The sequence below is a fragment of the Brienomyrus brachyistius genome, chromosome 4, assembly GCF_023856365.1.
Source record: "Brienomyrus brachyistius isolate T26 chromosome 4, BBRACH_0.4, whole genome shotgun sequence".
NCBI classification, from domain to species: Eukaryota; Metazoa; Chordata; class Actinopteri; order Osteoglossiformes; family Mormyridae; genus Brienomyrus; species Brienomyrus brachyistius.
In genome coordinates, this window is record NC_064536.1 from 1,823,762 (window position 1) to 1,844,027 (window position 20,266).

General features: G+C 46.6%; 1 protein-coding gene across 3 annotated transcripts in view; it reads right to left on the minus strand.

The window, feature by feature from the left end:
- carmil3 (capping protein regulator and myosin 1 linker 3) overlaps window positions 1-20,266 on the minus strand; it is a 47,083-nt gene that overhangs the window by 22,780 nt on the left and 4,037 nt on the right. For all 3 annotated transcript variants that reach the window (XM_049011517.1, XM_049011516.1, XM_049011515.1), the window contains exons 3-15: window positions 16,149-16,199; window positions 16,007-16,066; window positions 14,181-14,302; window positions 10,967-11,061; window positions 10,375-10,445; window positions 9,391-9,464; window positions 7,270-7,345; window positions 6,911-6,999; window positions 5,183-5,277; window positions 4,443-4,529; window positions 2,958-3,067; window positions 1,824-1,901; window positions 1,194-1,270 (exon numbers count right to left, since the gene is read on the minus strand). In XM_049011517.1, coding sequence (XP_048867474.1) covers window positions 1,194-1,270; window positions 1,824-1,901; window positions 2,958-3,067; window positions 4,443-4,529; window positions 5,183-5,277; window positions 6,911-6,999; window positions 7,270-7,345; window positions 9,391-9,464; window positions 10,375-10,445; window positions 10,967-11,061; window positions 14,181-14,302; window positions 16,007-16,066; window positions 16,149-16,199 — 1,085 coding nt within the window. The remainder of the gene's footprint in view (window positions 1-1,193; window positions 1,271-1,823; window positions 1,902-2,957; window positions 3,068-4,442; window positions 4,530-5,182; window positions 5,278-6,910; window positions 7,000-7,269; window positions 7,346-9,390; window positions 9,465-10,374; window positions 10,446-10,966; window positions 11,062-14,180; window positions 14,303-16,006; window positions 16,067-16,148; window positions 16,200-20,266) is intronic.

Sequence of the window (20,266 nt, forward strand, 5' to 3'; positions counted from 1 at the left end):
TCCCAACGCTTTTGATGTGGCTAATTTTAGGTCTATGACAGAATAATACAGATTTGCCGTGAGATTTCTTGCGTGAGCGTCTGAAGGCGTGAGAGTCCCGCCAGATGCGTGCGAGTTTGTAACCCTGCAGTCAGTCGGCATCTGACAGCGAATAAAAACCATCTGCTGCTACTCGGGGCTGCGGACGAGCGCTGAACAAATACCGTACAAAGCGAATCGGGGGCCAGTTGATCTTCAGATGGAAACCACAAGTGTGAAAGGCTGTCAGTAACGAGACGCGTGAAGGACTGCCGTGCCGCATCTAAAAATCCCCCAAGGGCACAGCCGGAATCTGACACACACAGTCCGATAAATTTTACTCTAATTACGCGGAACTAATCACCATTAAATGGACCTCTCGGCATTACAGTGACACCGGTTAATGGCGCCACTCGCGTCTAGAGCGACGGCGTCTCGCGGAGGAGCCGGCAGTGCTCGAGACGCGCGGAGCGAGCCCGGCGGCGCCGCCACGGTGGGGAATTAGCGGCGCTCCTCGCTGTTATCCGCGCAGACAGATTTCTGACCCCATTTCATGTGACATTCTGCACACATCGGGGGCTTCTGGCAGCGCCGCGCCAAGCCGGAGCCAAACGAGCGCACACGCAGGCCAGATTTAAGGGTGAGAGAGAGCGAGCGAGAGAGATGAAATAGAAAGCGACGCGTTCCCTGTCAACCTGTCCAAATCCGACGCCACAAAAGAAATATTTGCAAAAAAAAAAATCAACCAACACCTTCCAAATGTCATTACCCTCCCAAACGATAAAAGGGCCGCGTCCTACCGGGACAAGATAAAAGCACACAGCAGGCAAGCGACCGCCTCGGCACCGCCGGGGAGACACCGGCTAATTTCACAACTGCCACTTTATCAGTGTTTGAAAACAGCGGCCTCTGCGAATGCTGAAAGCGCTCTGATCCTTATTATGGCTTATAATTCATTTTTATGTTCTATTTTTGTTCTCATATATACAATTTACAACGGTATTATATTTATTTATTACCAGCGCCTTATTATTATCATTTATTCCGACCAATGTGATGTCGAAGCAGATCGATAGAAACTGAAATTAGATCTTAACCCGGAGGGATTTCCCATGGATCATTCTGCTGTAAAAGTGGTTTTCGACTGACCTGGGGTCAGCAGACTGAGCACTCACTTGTGGGAGAAGGAGTTTCTGGACAGGTTCAGGTAGGACAGGTCCGCACAGCATCCCCTGAGCAGAGCACCAAACAGCTGAGAAACAGAGAGAAAAGGTTACAAAAATTCTAGTTTGAAGCTTTACTTGTACATATTTAATTAGCTTTTACAGTATTACATTACAAATAATCAATCCATCTGTTCTCCATAGCCACTTATCCAGTGTACGATTGTGTGTGTGTATGTGTGTGTGGGGGGTGGGGGGATGGAGCGTATCCAAGGCAACACAGGACATGAGGCAGAGGACAACCCTGGACAGGATCCCAGTCCATCACAGAACACACGCTCTCATACATCTATTGAAATTTTATTTGCTTTTGAATATAATGTGTATTTAGTTGGCAAGCTGACACCTTTCATCCACAGGGACTTAAATTTTACTCTCACTTATACAGCTGGATATTATATATAGAGACCTCCAAGTTAAGTTCAACACTAAAGAGCAAAAGCACCATGCCAAGTGCGCAAAACATTCAGACGCCTCTCCATCCACTGTCATGCCAATAAATCCCATTGGCTATGAACCAGGGAGATGGGGAGGGAAAGGCAGGGGCTTGTATATTAATGAATATCGATTTTACTGACTCACCGAGTCCACAAGGCAGTCGGTTCCGGAAAGATCCAAATGAACCAGGCAGTTGGGCTGGGCCAGGAAGAGGTACAGGTTCTTCAGAGAGACAAGGAAGAGAATGGAAGACAGTTAGAGCAGCAGTACAGGTACTTTAAAGGGCCAGCACTCATGGAGAAAAACAGCCAAGGGTGAATGCGAGAGCCACAGGGGTTAATGACGGCGACACCAGGGAATCAGTGAGGGCAGGAGTTGACAGTCACGGTATGGTGTCTTATTTTTGGGGTTCAACGGAAGGCCCTGACATTAGGACTACTACAACTACGACTGACAGCTTAATCTCCAAAGCCATACTGGATCTAAAACAGCCATTACCACCTAATGAACTCCATTTGAACTGGGACCAATGCATTACCTCAGACCCAGGTCAGAATTTCACCCAACCCAATCTAAACACTTTGCACTACAAAGGCAGAGCCCTTCTCACTGCTCAGACTGAACCACGTTCTTTCAGAGCATGTTGGAAGACCACTCTGTGAGATGCGAATGTGGGGTCCGACAGCAGTTAAGGAATTAGTTTACTAACAAGAAACTGTGGCACCTTTGAGGCTGCTGTAAGCACTGCTGAATCACATAGTATAAGGATGCAGTACAATTGTTACCAACCTCCAAAATATTCTGAGACAATGGCATCAGTGAAGCAAAGCATTCAGCATGGTTTCTGAGACAGGATGCTTTTCAATAATGCATAGCGTATTGGGGCTAAACGCTAAGTGGGCTGGCGGAGTCCTGCATGTACTGTGGTTAAGTGGGTTTGTGAATGATGAAAACTGTTTAAAGAAAGCGGTTAAAAAAAGGAGAGACCTTCAGGACAGCAAACAGCTGCGTGCGACACAGGGAACTGGAGGGCGTGACGGGCAATTTTATTTGGAACGTGCACAGTATGAATGGGTGAACCAAACAACGAATTATTACATGTTTTCTTCCAGGGGTGATTCTAGGAAGGTGATGAGCATAAGAGGGACCATGATTCATACGGAGAGGACCACCTCTCCCCAACACTCTCACTGCTGCTTGGAACAAACTTCTGACTATCATGTGAATACAGGTGTACAGAGTGGCGAAGGCAGGGATGGAGAGATGGAGAATTCTAACCGTGGCATCTTCTCCGGAGAGCACTCCGGGGTTCTTGCTGAGGTCCAGGTGGAGCAGGGAGTTGGAGTAATCATCACTGGAGCTGAGAGCCTGGGACAGAGACACCACACCTGACATGGGGGTGGGAGGGAGAAGGGGGGGGTGCAGAGACATGTTTATTTCCTTAATTCTCAGTTTAATGCTTCATCTATCACATTTCCTTCGATCCATCATTATATACTTTGTTCCCTGCATTACCAGCACTAGCTAGACAAGCCCCGATCCTTTCCATGCCATTAAAGGGTTTTCACCTTTTGAATTTTAATCGGAGACATAGGGGAGAGGGATGGGGAGGCAGAGTGAAGGGAAGGATACATTTCCAGCTGTTTCCTGTTTGTGTATATGATTTACGCAGGATATCGCGTGCAGCTGAACCAGCAACATTCTGCCACCCGTGCAGCCAGTAACCGCAGCAAAAAGCCAGGTGGCGCTATCGTGTTTCGGGGGTGGGTGATCGGTCACGGCACCGAGTTGTGCTGCACATCTGCCTCCCAGCGCCTGCGCTCGAATTTCACTTCCCCTAATTCAGTCTGTGCGTCTTGAGGGCATCGACGTGTATTTGGTGGGGAGAGGAACATTTTTTTTAAAAAGGCAATGAAATTTTAGCTCAGTAATACTAAGAAAAGGGTGATTAGGCAAGAATAATATAGAGAGAGGGAAAAGGAAAAAGGAGGGAGTGGAGAGAGAGTGCAAATATCCCCCGTTGTGTGCAACCCTCTTTTCCGAGCTTTCATTAAAACCACTCGCTTGCTTTAGTCAATACTCTGTGGCTGTCCACGGGGGCTGGCTACGTGGGGCTCCCGCAGTCCAGCCTTAACAGAAAACATCCTGTAACGGTGTTAGGGCTTCACCACCGCACCCCCCAGCTGGCTGAACAGTCGTGTCCATAACACCAGCTAGTGAAGTGCTAACGTCCGTCTGCTCGCAAAGCTAGCGACGACGCTTAAGCAACTAATGCTTAATGCTGCATGTCATTGCTTTCTAAATACAGTCGGGCTCAGTCTGGGTCCATAAAGTTTCTCTTGTAATTGAACAGCCTGAGAAAGATTAGAAAGGAAGTGTGCATTGGTGGGGACAAACGGGCAGCTAGAGATCCCTTTATGACCCCGGTGAACAGGCTCTTGTCAGAAAACAGCACGAATATGAAGGGAGATGGAAAACGAGGATGATGAGGAGGGCGACCGTGGGCATCAGTGGGTAGCAGGGAGCAGAAGACGAAGCGAAACTCACACCAAGTGTAAATCGACTGAGTGGGTGAAAGTGCTTTTGTTCCCCTGAGGCGCTACAGAGGAAAGCCCCTCCTGCTCCGCGCTTGTCTTACATCCACCACAGACCCGCTTGATGCCAACAAGCCAAAACGGATAAAAGAGGCTCTGGAGGGAGAAGAGCACCGTTTTCTCCACAAGGGGGGCCCGAGCCTAGCGTGAGGCGGAGGGCGGGGCCTACCTTTGGAGGAGAGAGAGGTCTTGGAGAGGTTCAGCAGACGCAGGCCTTTACTGAGGCGGCAGACTTGCTGGATGAGGTTGGAGACTCCTGTGGAGGCAAACAGCAGGCTGAGAGTCTCTCTCGCTCACACACTCGCTTGGCCGCACAGTGAACCAGAAGACCACATACCACAAAGGTCCCATTAATGAGACGCACAGGCATATACACATGCACACACACACACACACACATGTAGGGTATACCTATCCTTATGGGGCCCGCTCATTCACTTCTATGGGAAAAATGCTAACTATGACAACCTTAACCCCCACCCTGCCCTAACCATAACCATAAGTAACCAAGCAAAATACAAGAGTTTTTGCATTTTTAGTTTTTTCATAGCAGTCACTGATTTTTATAAAATATAGTTTTCCCTTATGGGGACCAGGAAACCGGTTCCCATAAGGATAGGTATACCTGCTCACACACACACACACACACAGCTACTGATGCAAGAGTGTGTCAGGTGTCAGAAAGGCAGCTGCAGGTGGGCGCTCCTGACTCATATTATAGGATTGCAATGTGTTGCCGGGGGTCACAGGATTAACTTTGTAGCTGGAAAGGAAGCATTCACACGCACGCACACATGGGCATCCACCATAATAAACAGAGACAAGCTGGTGGACAAACAGAAAGATAGCGAGAAAGTCTGGCAGAGAAACTGGGAGAGAGAGAGAGAGAAAGAGAGAGAGAGGTGCTACCTTGATTGTCCAGGGTGTTGTTAGCCAGACTGAGAGAATGAATGACTGAAGCTGGGTTCTCTGATAAAGCAATAGCCATCTTCTGAGGGAAGTCTCTGGAATGGGAAATATGGGGAGTACAAACACCCATACGAACAGACCCACATGGGTACAAACACCCATACGAACAGACCCACATGGGTACAAACACCCATACGAACACACCCACATGAGCATCAACACTAGGGTGCATCCGATGTCCCATTAAAGAAATAAATTGTTAAATAACTCTTTGTCCCTAGTTTATTTTCCTAGTCCAAATATTTCCGCAGATTGGCTTATTTTCTTTTGTACTGCCTTCGACAACTTCATAATTATAACAAAATCAGTTTTGGTTTTCATAGTTGAACTTCACTTGAAAATGTTGCAATATTACTTTGTGTGTGCATAAATATATTTTAAAACTGTGATAAAAATGACAGATAATTCAAAATATTATGATATTGATTATTCACTACTATTAAATTACGTACCTGACAGAATTGAACCATGTGGGCTTTGGGCCAGCTTTTAAAGAACTAAATTAAGGTTGAGTTTCTCATAACTTGAAGACAGTCAAAATTAGTGCCTATGACAAAATTATATACACTGCCTAAAATAATGCTCTGACATCAAACTTTCCATAAATAAGTAAGTACCAATACGAATTTTATTACCACGATAAGAAAAGTCATTTGGATTACATGAGCATTCCCCACTTGTATTGCCTTAGTGAAAACTTCAGATGACAGGAGGATCCCTTCAACTTAATGCTATCTGACCAACATTTTATATGCTTGCAAGACACGTGAAAAGGAAAACACCCATTCAAACACACCCATGCAGGTATAAACAGCCACACAAACACCCACAGGGGTATAAACACCCATTCAAACACACCCATGCAGGTATAAACAGCCACACAAACATACCCACAGGGGTATAGACACCCATACAAACACACCCATGCAGGTATAAACAGCCACACAAACACACCCACAGAGGTATAAACACCCATACAAACACACCCATGCAGGTATAAACAGCCACACAAACACATCCACAGGGGTATAAACACCCATTCAAACACACCCATGCAGGTATAAACAGCCACACAAACATACCCACAGGGGTATAAACACCCATACGAACACCCCCATGCAAGTATAAACAGCCACACAAACATACCCACAGGGGTATAAACACCCATACGAACACCCCCATGCAAGTATAAACAGCCACACAAACACACCCACAGAGGTATAAACACCCATACAAACACACCCATGCAGGTATAAACAGCCACACAAACACATCCACAGGGGTATAAACACCCATTCAAACACACCCATGCAGGTATAAACAGCCACACAAACATACCCACAGGGGTATAAACACCCATACGAACACCCCCATGCAAGTATAAACAGCCACACAAACATACCCACAGGGGTATAAACACCCATACGAACACACCCACGCAGGTATAAACAGCCACACCCACTCAGGAATAAGCAGCCACACAAACACCCGTACGAACACACCCACAGGGGCATAAACACCCATACAAACACTCCCACGCAGGTATAAACTGCTACACAAACACACCTACATGGGTGTAAACATCCATACAAACACACACAATCATACACATGTGAGATGCGGCATATCACGCACCCCCGAGGAAGGGAGGGGGCCATGATGACTCACGGTTTGAGGCCGGCATTGTCCAGCGTGATCTCCTCCAAACTGCTGGACTTGCTGAGAGTGTGCAGGACCTGCTCCGTCACTTCCGAGCCCTGGCAGAACAGATGGGGGGGGGGGTGGGGGGAGGAGAAAATGCTGACCAAGCAACATCTACCTGCAGCGCTGCTCAGAGACTGATTATGCAGAACCAAGCAGTGGCAGTTTTATGAGTGAGATGTATGCCGATATTATGGGATGGCTGTTATGCAGGGGCCTTGAAGTTAATGTATACTATAGATACTACACGTCAACACTATTGGATGATCGCCACTCTGGGACGGTGCAGTTCAGCGGAACAATGCCGTAGAGATGGGGTTAGTTACTATTCGCAGGTCTTTGCAGTAGAGCTTGGTGAACCAGGTGTTGTAGGCGATGGACGCCACGATCACGGCCAGGTCCCTGAAAGAGAACAGCACAAGCCCTCACATGAAGGGACTGAGGGCAAGGCTCCCACCAGCACAGCAGGAAACAGCCTCCAGAATTACACCAGATGGTGTCTGACATCCTTCCAATTTCCCTTCGTCATCTTTCCAGGGTCCACCCTGTCTTGTGCCCTGTGCTGCTCAGAATATCTTTCAGGGCACCCCAGGATCCTGTACTGGGTAATCAGCTGCAAGACCGTTAGATGGATGGCTCTCTTTTGAACTGGGCTTATTTGACCATTTCAACAGAGATACCACACTATGGAGATCCATCCATTTTCTATACGCCCTCCTCTTAAGCAGGGTCGCAGAGGTCAGGAGCATATTCTCGAAGCTACAAGCACTAGACAGGGAACGACCCAATAGGGAGAGCCAACCCACTGCAGGGAAAGGACCCTCTACCCCTGCAATTGTGTGAGACGCACTCCCTACTCACACAGCACACAGAGATGCTCTAGACAACACTGCTGTGGGTCCTGAGCCCTAAAGTGCTCAGGGAGATTCTCCTGGAGGACCTTGGTCTTGGTCACAGACAGGTCATTCAGCTCCAGAGAGTTAAAGTCCAGACCAAGATTCTGTTTTGACCAACCAGCTGAATATAAAGAGTCACAGTCACTCAACCAGTTGAAACAAAATCTCGGTCTGGACTTTTACGCTCTGGACCTTAACTCCCCCCTTCTGGTCTGCTCCCAGACCATGCCCCCCCCCCCGGAGCTTGTCTGAATTCCCAGTCCCAGGTGTCTTAGTGTCTCTCCGGGGTGCTTCTCACGCGCCTCATGTGGGAAGCTGACTCTCCTGCCAGATTAGCTGGCAAACCAATGCGTGTGCAGCGGTGGGGAGTCTCACGCCAGCTGCCCTTTTCTTTACCCGCTGGCATGGGTCGCGGGCATAAAGTGACCCCCCGACGATGCCCAGGCCACCCACCACGTCACAAACGACAGGGAAACAAGCTCAGAAAATGCTGTGGATCTACATCCCGGTCCTGCGGGAGTTGCTATTTGGGGGGCTGCTATTTCCAGTTACTAGTGTCAGCACTTCACCCCCAACATATCTCCCCATTCAGAAACACTGCAGAGCATCCGCACACAGATAATGATGAAAGGTGCAAATTTTTTTTAGAAACCAGATCGTTTTTTTTTTTTTCCAAGGATCGATTTGGGGGGGGGGGGGGGGGGGGGGGGGGGCTTTGGGCTTCAGTGACGTCTGCTGCCATGGTAAGTTCCCAGCTTGTGAGTGAGAGGGTGGAAACGGCGGGGGATGGATTCTGAACATACTTGACTGAATTGTTTTGACCCGGAGCCAGAGAAGTGTCAAACGTCACAGCTGGCTGCACTTTCCTGCTGTTAGCTAACATGAACGGTTACAGCAAACCTGAGGCAGGTGCAGTGACATCCAGCCTGACGCAGTGTCTGCGCTTTCACTTAACCGGCTACTTAGCTCTCTCAATGCAAATTCTAAATACGCTGACATCTGGGGTCACATAGTGGTGTAGAGAGTACTGCTGCAGCAGCACACTAGCAGGTTATGGGCTCGAATCCCATTCCCTGACTTGTTCGCGTTCTCCCTGTGTTCAAAAATATGCGGTCAGAAGATTTTTGGGTCTCCCAAAATTGCTCATATTTTGTGCATGCCCTCTGATGGACTTGCATCCCATCCAAGGTGCCCCCTGCTTTGCACTCACTGCTTCTGGGATAGGCTCCAATCCCAGTATAATCTGTTGCTGAATTTTAATATACCCCTGACAGGACTGAATTTATTAATACATTAAGAAGGTAATCAAGTATGCAAACAAACATATATTAATAACACTACAACATATGCAACAGAAAACACTTCACAAAATAATAGCTTTGTTACCTTGGTGGCAAGGAAATTAAATCTACTTCTGGCATGTGATGTATTTGCTATTCCTTTAAGGACACCGATGATTAATGACTACAATATACATCACAAACACAGAAATATAAAACAAAGCAAAGATTAAAAGCCTGTAATTCATAAATGACTCGTTTTTAAACGGACCTGCTTTCCAAGTGGCTGAAGTCCAACAGGTTAAACTCTCGGTTGTCTTGGGAGTGATAGATGGTGTCCACGTCCTGAGAGAGACAAAGAGGTTCGGGAGGAGCAGACAGTCAATTTACAAGATTGCAGAGGAGGCAGACTGAGTACAACAGCCAGGCAGCACAGGAAGCGGGGGGGGGGGGGGGGGGGGCGAGGGGCTACAGTGATAATGCAGGATGGTGCACTAAGATTACCATCGCTGGGACTGAAAGGGTTAACCCTCAGCTAGCAGCACAAGACATTAACAGGGATAATATTTCTTCACATTCAAACAGGACACTGTGTCAGCACTTTCAGGCACTGAACAGGATATCTTTATTGCCAGTGTACATGCAGGGATCTGTGTGCCATCTCCACCAATGTTCCACATTCTATAAAATACAGCAGAATTTTAACATAGATATACGTAGCCAAATAGTGAACTACAATGCAGTAGTGCATCCATGTATTTGACCAAGCAGCATTAAACATAACAGTGTAAGATTTAAAAAATTGCAGCAGTAACATGGTCGAAATACAACGGTATTGCAAACATGTACCAGTATATTAAATGATATGGTGCAAGGGGCAATTATTCAGCGCATAATAGACTATCAAGAGTCCGTGTTATAGCAAAGGGTTAATACTGCACTGCGCATCCTACCTGGTAAGACTCCGGCCAACCGGACAGCACAACGCAGGCGAATGACCAGAGAGTTAATACAGATCGCAGGCCTCTAATTGGGCTCTGCATTAGTACCGCAGGCAGGGCATTATGGTGAACTGGACGCCCCAGCCACGCACCAGTGTTCTGCTCTGCAGGGAGCGAGGCAGGGCCATTACTGTGTGTGCGCCGATCGACATCACGGCGTGCATTAGACATAAGAGCCCTTTCTCATTGCTGGGGGTGGGGGCAGCAGAGACACAGACTCCCTTAGCGGGCGGACGGTAAGGGGCGGGGCTTACCCATTGTACTTCCTCTTTGCAGCCGATGCCGTTGTAGTCGCACAGGGCGGCGTACGTCTCTGAGAACCCGCCTGGGGGAGCAGGGGGGGTGATAAAGAGAAGAGGATGGGGAGGAGACCGAGAGAGCAGGGGTTAGGTGGAGGGGTGGGGGTGATCTGTGCTCGCCTGTGGGTTTTGTATCTCTGTTTCACATCTCCTTGTGTGCGGGGTGTGATATCCGGCTCAGCAGGTTTGGATGCCTTGACTGTGATCAGCGGTTTCACAACTGGACCCGTGAGCAAGGGTCTTAACCTTTGCCCTGATCCAGGATGCTTTAAATAAAAGTGTCTGCAACCAAATGTGAAAAAGGTGTTTTGTGACCTTTGCACCCCAAGAACTGCATTTTTTTCTCCAGTGTAGCTGCATGCCACTGAACCCCGCTGTCTCCTCTAAAGGTGCTCTCCGCCCACTTCGTAGCGCATTAATCAGCGTTAGAGCATGCCCTCCTGTGCTCGGCTGCTTCCCTGCCTGCGTGTGTTGCCCTGTTGGACGAGGCTCCCCGTCTGCCTTCTGGCTACACATTCCTGGCTTCGGGCTCCGATCTGAGGCTCACCACAGGCTCTCTGCGTCTCCACGGAGGTTTCCGAATTCGGGGAGAACTTCCTGCTGCCATCAGAGGTGTCCCCTTGCGACAGACAGATGGATGGACTGAAAGCCATAGCACGACAGTTTATGAGAATGGACAAGTCTTATAAATATCATGTTAACAATTTAATATCATTCATAATAAAAAAAATGTCTTTTTCCGATGTTACAATTTTTCTGTATTAGACACTCCTCATTTAAGAGTCATAGGAACGGAACTCAGTCGTTAAGCAAATCTGTCGATAAGTGATTGATATTTCAAGCAGACTGTACTGGTAGTGGGTTTGTGTCAACCATCTTTAGTATTTTAATGCCACCTTTGCACGATTTATAACGTTTTTAAATATTTACAAATGCTTATGCAGTACTGTACTGTATACTATAATAAACTGAATAGAGCAAATCAGCTCTGATATATATTAACTAGGTTTGCATTTTGTACAGCATACAACACCAACTGGTCGGAGAGCTGGTCGGTAGTCTGCATGGTCATTAAACAGGTAGGTTGCTACGTGAGGAGTGTCTGTTTATTTATAAAATTATACATCTACAGATGTGGACACCTTGAAAATCACCTTACCCTTACAGCTCATTGAAACAATGCTTCATTTCTCCTGACAAGTGATTCCATTAAAAACAATTGTCTAATGTATATCTGCATGCCTTTAGTATGAGTAAACGGTATGGACAGATTTGTTGGTATCCCTAAAGAGACTAATTATCCTTGCATTATAGTCATGTTTCAAACTGTTTAACCTTAATTCGTATCACAGGTGCCTTCAAGCTTTTCATCAGCCATTCAGCCTATTTAAAGGGGAAGAACATGCTTGTTTGGTATCATCAGAGGTGGAAATTTCAGGTCCAGAAAGTAAAAATCCAGACCAGGATTTTGTTTCAACCGACCAATTGATCATGAAGAGTCACAGTCACAGAGTACACAGCTGGTTGGTTGAAACAAAATCATGGTCTGGATTTTTACTTTCTGTACCATACTGAACATGGAACTGAGAAAGCAAAGGATAGAGCTGTCTGAGAAGCTCAGAAAAAAAGATTATAGATAACCATGTTAAAGGTAACGGCTGTTAGACCGTCTCCAAGCAGCTTCATGCTCCTGTAGCCACAGTTGCCAATATTATTAAGAAGCATGAGGTTCATGGGACTGTAGCCAACCTCCCAGGACGTGGACGCAAGAGGAAATGCAACCCCAGGTTGATCAGAAGGACAGTGTGGATGGTAGATAATGAACCAAGGAAACCATCCAAAACCATTCGAGCTGAGCTCCAAGGTCCAGGTACGTCACTTTCTGATCGCACTATACATCGCATTTTGAACAATAATGGGCTCCATGGAAGAAGACCCAGGATGGCTCCACTATTATCAGAAAAACATAAAAAAGTCAGGGTGGAAATCGCCAAGTGGCATGTTGACAAGCCCAAAGATTCTGGGAGAATGTCGTTTGGACTGATGAGACAGAACTGGAGCTTTTTGGCCAGTCACATCAGCTCTATGTTTACAGAAGGAAAAATGAAGCTTTATATGAAAAGACCATCGTACCTACTGTGAAGCATGGAAGGGGGTCGGGTTTGTTTTGGGGCTGCTTTGCTACATGTGGCACGGGGAACCCTGAATCTGTACAGGGAACAATTAAATCTCAAGAATACCAAGGTATCCTGGAGCGAAACATACTGCTCAGTGTCAGAAATCTCAGCTTCAGTCGCAGGTAATGGGTCCTCCAACCGGATAATGACCCAAAACCTACAGCTAAAACCACTCAAGAAAGGCTGAAAAAAAAGTCATAGGACTATTCTTAAATGGCCCTCCATGAGCCCAGATCTTAATCCTATTGAACATCTATGGAAAGATCCGAAAATTACAGTGTGGAGATGCCGCCCTTCACACCTGAGACAGCTAAGGCAGTTTGTTCAGGAAGAGTGGGCCAAACTACCTGTTGGCAAATGCAGACGTTTCATTGTGAAGTACAGAGATCGCTTGCTGGCAGTAATTGCTGCAAAAGGTGGTGATACAAAATATTAAATTAAGGCTACCATTGTCACGCCCGGCTCGTAAGATCCTCGCATGTGCCACGCCCCCTGATTATCCTCGTGTGTGTCATGCCCCCTGATTATCCTCGTGTGTGTCATGCCCCCTGATTATCCTCGTGTGTGCCACGCCCCCTGATTATCCTCGTGTGTGCCACGCCCCCCGATTACCCACGTGTGTTTCCCCGATCTTGCCCAGCTGTGTCTGATTATTTTCGCCCAGTCTTGTGTATTTGAGTCCACGTCTTGCCCTGCCTTGTTGTCCGTCATTGATGTTAGTCAATGTGAGTACTAGCCTATTGCCCTGTGCTGCCCGCAGCTTAATTTTTCCCCGACTTTCGCCTCCTTGCCCGCTTCCCTGCTCCTCACTTACCCGGCGAACCTGACAACCATCTTTTTTGTCTGTGCCATTTTCACTTAACTATATAAAATATTCAGCGGAATCAATGAAAATCAGCCTGATTTGTGTTAAATATGAAATGAACAATAAGGGATTCCATTAAACTTTTGTCAGTTTCAAGTTATTTCAGAGATAATTGTGCTTTTTTTATTTTTTGTGAAAGGATACCAACAAATTTGTCCATGTCTGTACAATGCTAGAGAAATGCATGTAAATCCTCTTACAGTTTTTTTCAAACCTCTTTTTAATGCCAATATTCCCCAGCAGACCCTGGCATGTTAACTGAAGTCAGTAATTAGCATCCGACTAAATCCTTCTTAAGAGAGGGTTTCCCACTGATTCTCAAGACTCATAAGATAGATTGTGAGCGCAGAGCATCTGCATCTGCTGTCTATTTAAAGGGTATAGACCAGGGTTCCCCACTTCCAATCCTGTGTGAGTCCACACCACAGTTTGCAGATTTCCCTGCTAAAACTCACCTGATTGCCTGGTTTAATAGGTATGCTGGGAAATCTGTCAACTGTGGTGTGGACTCGCCCTCCAGGACTGGGAGTGGGGAACCCTGGTCTAGGCTGATGCACTAGTCTGATTGGCAGAGATGTAATTATCTGTGGCCGGAGTAGACAGTCTTTTTAGTCCAATTAAATAATTAATCTGGACAGGAGCTGGCATACAACTGGAGCAACGCATAGAAATGCGCGTCCTTGAATGCAGGTTGCAAGATGACGAGTCAACAGACTTACGCAAACATGGAGTTGTTGAATATCCGGGACAAGGCAAAGCTGACGTGGGTGACCACATTCTCAAGGTGGTCCGGAGTCTGCAGCCTGAAGCAGAACGTGGATTTGTCCGTCTCTATGACGACCTGCACGCGTCAGACACAATGTTACGTGGCTGATGGGGCGGCGTGTCGATTGGCTGCCCTTACGTGCATCCAGCACACACATTTCTGGCTTGTTTAAGGTCAGTATCCCCCACGGGTGGGGGCTGGGCAGACAGATGGCCTTGGACCCCCTCCCCCCTACATAGTTTTTCTCCCTCCTATATCCAGCATAGCAGGTTTCCTTTTCATTCTGCTGTTGTGTTCTGCCACTTCCTCCAAATTAGCCTTTTATTTTCATTTAGCATTAACCGCTACGTCGGCCCTTATTAAATCTCTGTCCACCGCTCTGGGGCGGGAGTATCGGGAAGCATGTTACCGAAAAATAAAAACTGCAAACAAAAAAAAAGCCCTTTCATGGAATCAATGCGTAGGGAGACTGCATGGCTACAATAACTAAACGCTCATGAATACTCGAGTATACGACTCTACTCACTTTTATATTTTTATGCTTTAACTGGGCTCCTCCATGCAAAATTAACATATTTAAAATAGGCTACGCTCTCCAGTTTGAGTGCCCTTCATACCGGCGACTGACATCCATATTTATCGCATTTTCCTCCTACAACAGAAGATTCCGTTATTTAAAGTATTGAAGCCAATCATGCGAATGTACAGGGAAATACAAATACTGAAGTGCTGTGGCAAATGTGTGAGGCACGGGGGCCCAGAATAATAATAATGATGATAATAAGACATCCTGAGAACAGAGGCTTCCAACCTTCACAGTGTGAGCCACTATTACAATGAGAAAAACAATAAGGTTCCATAGCACTTTGTGCTTTGGACCCTTAATAATCTGGAGAGCTATTGAGGCGACCCAGTCCCTGTAGTGCAGGGTTTCCCAATCTGGTCCTCAGGGGTCCACAGAACCGTCCACGTTTTTGCTCTCTCCTGGAGGTAGATTTTGGATTGGGAATGTCTTGCCGCCTGACCAGTTGGTGACCAGTCAGGGTTACTATCGATAACAGAAACTAAAAGAAAACATTTTTTTTAACCGAAATGAAACATATGAAAATTCATTCGAAAGCTACAACGAAACAAAAACTGTATTGGATCTGAAACTAACAATAAAAAAAATAAGCAAAAAATACTTTCAATTACTGCTTTTTAAGTAATTTAAGTAAAGGTTTAATTATTTAACTAATGTTTTATACATTTTTTTATGATTTTTTTTTTTTAAATCTGCTTCTCTTTCATTACCATTAATAATACCCGAAACAGTGTTTTCTGTTTTGGAGGACATCAGCCCATAGTCTGTTCTGTATATACATGTAGGACTGTCTATACAGACGCATTCAACTTTCAGTCTGTACCTAGAAATAGAATTACTAAAACTGAAAAAAAGAAATATATATCCTTAAAATAAAAAATAAAGTACACTGAAAAACAAGGCTGGATTTCAAATGAAAATTGAACATGATATAAAAATAAAAACTAAATAAAAAATCTAAACTATAATAATTCTGCTTCGAGCCGATACCAATGAAAACAGCAGTTTCGGGGTCACAGCATGTGCAAATTCAGTCCCTTTGCACTACTAATTATCACCCACGCAATACTGTTATTAATATCTACTCCTTTTTTTGTGATAACCAGTTCTCCTTTAGAAATGTGAAATATAGGAGATCTCTTTCTGCTCCCTGAAAGAAATCTCTCGGACTGGCACCTTAAACACGCCTGCCTCACCTTGTTCTCCGGCTCAGTGCTCATGGAACGGATCTCCAGGAAGTTAAACGTCGCCTCCACCTGCAATGGCATTTAGAGTTGGCGTAAGTTGCGTTTCAACGCTGTGATGGCGCGAATATTGAGGGGGTGAGTTGACAGTCACCTTGGTGGGCACTTTGGGGACAAGGAAGTAGAGGCGCCATGTGGTAAAGACCTAAGAGGAAGACAGAAGTTGGAGATCAGACACACAAGGCCGTAAACTGCGAGCGTATGTAAGCAGAGGCAGTTATATGGGCATCCACAGCCGGACGCCTATCAGCGTTCAGTAGGAGATGATGACCAGGTGAAAGTTAAGTGTTTAAACATCCGACTTTGCTACTGAAGTCTTAATCCCCCCCCCCCTCATTTCAATGTTGCAGGAGAACATGCCTCTCTTCTCCTACAGGAAAGGGGAGGTGGGGAAGGGCACAGGCTCACTGGCTGCCAAGGAGCAAGAATCGCGGGGCTTTTCATCAGTGTTACGGGCAACATGCAAGATACTTACATCACTCTTACCGTAATGACGGTAAGAATAACGGCAACAGGAGCAATGCTGCCGCCAGTGAAGCTACTTAAGTAATTACCCCACATACAAAAATATATATACACACATACAGAACATATACACTGCATATATTTGTATCTGACGTCCATATATACACTATATACACATGCACTATATAAAGCACAGTGTAAGTCTACGCCTATTTGCTGGAAACATTATTTTAATCGTCTGCTGTGACACTGATCTGCCGGCACACCTGATTCCCGCACTGGCTGTGTGTCTTACTGATGACACAGCAGCAGCTCCATTATGTGTGCGTGTGTGCGTGTGTGTGCGCGTGCTCATGGATTATGTGGGGGAAATGTCCCCACAATGTAATAAAAACCTGTTTTTATTACAGGTCCCCACAAATATCTGTGAATATTTGTCCCCACAAATATCTGTGAATGCAATCAAAAATGACAAAAGTCTCGTATTTTTTCAGTTACTTACGGTTATGGTTAGGGCTGGGTAGGGTTAAGGTCGTTTTCCCCCGTAGAAATGAATACAGAGTCCCCGCAAAGATATAATTACAAACCCGTGTGTATGTTTGTGTGTGGGTGATAACCTTCACTCACTGGATGTTGGAAAACAGGAAGCTCCTGGTTTTTAAAAACACGCCCCACTACCGACGCCCGACGGGACTGCGTTTCGGTTAACGCCACGTTTCCTCCACCCTCATCGGGAGGACGATTTAAAAACGAGCGAGGCGGAGCTCCGCGCACACATAGCCTGCGCTGGGAGAGATGGGTTAATTGAGGCTTATTACAGTATAAGAATGGCTGAGGAGCAAGACAGGCTACATTTAAAGAACTGCGAGAGCGAATCTCTGAAAGTAATTAATCTCATTCATAATTTAAACTCTATAATTAACACTCTTCATCTAGGTCCTTCCAGTCCACGTCATCTCTCCCTCGCTCTTCCTCCCTCACAGCCATACCCACTCTTTTTTTCTTTCCAAGATTTTACCCCTCTTTTGCGTTTTCATCCCTGTATCTATCAGCCCTTTCTTACCCCTACTCTCTCCATCCATCACTCTCTCACAGCATCTTCATCCTCGGCGAATTTACTGCATGTCTCCATCTTCTCCATTACTTGCCGCTACGTCTCCTCTCTCCTCTCATGCCTCCACTCCCACTCTTATTCTTTTCTCCGGGCTCTCTATCCCTTTATGCTCCGTCACTTCCAATCCCTCACTCGTTCAGTCTAGTGCCCCATAAATAGATGGTGAATTTGGGGGGCTGGGTTGGGGGGGGGGGGGGCGGGGCACTACAGCAAACCTCCGTTCAGAAGAGTCCCTGCATCGGTGCACAGGTCTTGGCTGCAGAATCGGAAAGGTCATGGTGATCAAGCGGTATCTAAGGAGACCTCAGTTGCGCGATCCCGTCTCTGATTCATTGCTCTTAGCAAACATCTCAAGGCTTCTGACGGATGACAGAAAAATTGTTACTTGCATTCAAGCCGGCAGATAATTTCTGGGGACGGAAAGCCGTTACGAACGCGATCCTTTCAAAACTCCCGAGCGCATCTGAAAATGAACTACGGATTCTGGAGATACGGAGAAGGATCAGAGTCTGTGTCAAAGTCCTAATTATCACAGGAAGTAGACAGAGACCATGCTCAAAACAATCAGTTAATAATTCAGCGGCTTTCTCTGTGTTTTGAGTGTGCTGTATGATGAGACTGGAAACTGCTCCTCTGTTTAAACATTTAATCGCATCGTAGGAAAACTGATACAGTCCAAGACGGCGCAAAGAAAGTGAGATGCAAACAGCATGCTGGTGTCCGGCTCAATGAACGCTGGTGAGCGTTACTCAGCTCTCCTAATCCGAGAAATCCTCCCCTGATGTCAGAGCACGACGACATGACTGCTTATAGGTACGGCTGGCACGTGTGGCCTTAAATCGGTCAGACACGTGATGCCTGAAAACCAAATCCAGCCTTTGCAAGCAGTGGGTCGTCAAGTGGGCATTAGCTCGATCCAAGCCAATAGCTCGGCGTAGGAGGAGCCCTCAAGAGGTTTGCTTTCCGAGACCCGATATCCACTTTGCCTGAGGAGCCCAGCGCTAGTCTGGACCAGGGACAAGCACGGTTTGATTTCTAAGCGTCCTTCCAATTGTCACCGGATTAAAAGAGGACCAAACGGAAGCCAGAGAATCCCCCCCCTGGAGCAGCCCATCTGAATGAAATAAAGAAAAACCCAGCTAAGCTACCTGAGCTTCTCCAACTGAACATGTTTAAATACATGGTTGGCCCAGATTCCGGCAACGGAGCAGGAGTGGACGACATTCAAAGAGGCGTGTGTTCCAGATTCCGGAATGACGGCCCCGGCAAATCAAAGAGATAGCACCGCACTTTGTGCGGAAGAGGCCCCTTGACTCGGATCCCACACCGGAGATAATGTCGAAGCGACGTCCCAGATTCCCGCCATAAAAGCTGTTGTAGCCCCCAGGCAACAAGGCGCCTGGGGAGAGTAGCATTTGAGCTTTGCAAAGGGTCCAGGAAGGGAGCCATGAGGAACTGGGAATGAGGAATTTTGTTATCCACCACTGAGCATTCAATTCTAACAACTGCATCATTACTGTATTTTACATTTTTTATTTTTGAACTGAGGAAGCTTAAAATTGAATGGAAACACAAGCAGCCAATAGCTCGGAGCCGATTCATTTCCTTCTTCATTTCATGCACATTATGTGACACTATATTCACTGGAAAACAGCAGGGCAGTACATACAGCCGTACTAGTGATTAGACTAACATCCTCACACCATAATCCCAGCGTGTAACCCATGCGTCCGCATTTATGATGCTTATCAAATTGCGCCGCATAATGAATTGAAACACGCGACAAAGGAAAGATCTGTTCTGGGCTCATTTAGATCCCTGATGAAAGGGTCTGACGCCCCCCCCAGTGAGGAGTCTGCAGGTTTGACTCTCTAAATCCGAGCTCCTTCGGCAGCGGAATCCCCTGAAATGAAAGGCTCTCCAGATTTCCGTGCGAGAGTCAGAGATAATGAGTAATAAGGCAGCGAGAGCAGATAAGCCACACGGCAATCTGATGGACACCGTGCTTTCATCAGGGCATCGTACAGGAAGTTTATCATGTGCGACGGGGAGAATGGATGTCTGGAGAGGGCAGGGGATTGAGACGGCCGGACAACAGAGACAGCAGTCTCAGAGATGTATAAATCACTCAGGAGGTACGTCCGGACAACAGGGCCAAACCGCCTCCCCCCTTTCACTGCAGGCTGCCAGAGAAGTGCAGGAAGAGGAGGAGAACGCTTCAGAGGCTGCAGGCTTACATGTGATAATGATGAAATTAGGAGCCCATAGTCTGTTTGACAGGCACTGCACAGAGACACTGAAGACTCCGCTGGTAGGGGTAGCTGCCCCCTTGCCATTGGCTCAAATCTGCATGCTCCCAGCCAATGGGAGCGAGAGGAGCTGCATAATGGGATGTATAATTAGGGGCAGGAGAATGAAGAAGTGACAAGCACTCTGGGCTCTTGCTGTCCCGTCTTCCTCCCTCACTGCTTTTTTTCCTCTCCTTTGTGTCACCCCTCCAGGTTCACTCTGAAATCTGAGTTCTGTCCATTTCAACAGATGTGTTTAGCTTGATTTAAAACAGCCATGCGGCTGTAGGAAATGAAGGGTTTCTTGCATCGTTTGTATGTGCATATTTGTGTTTGCTGCATTCC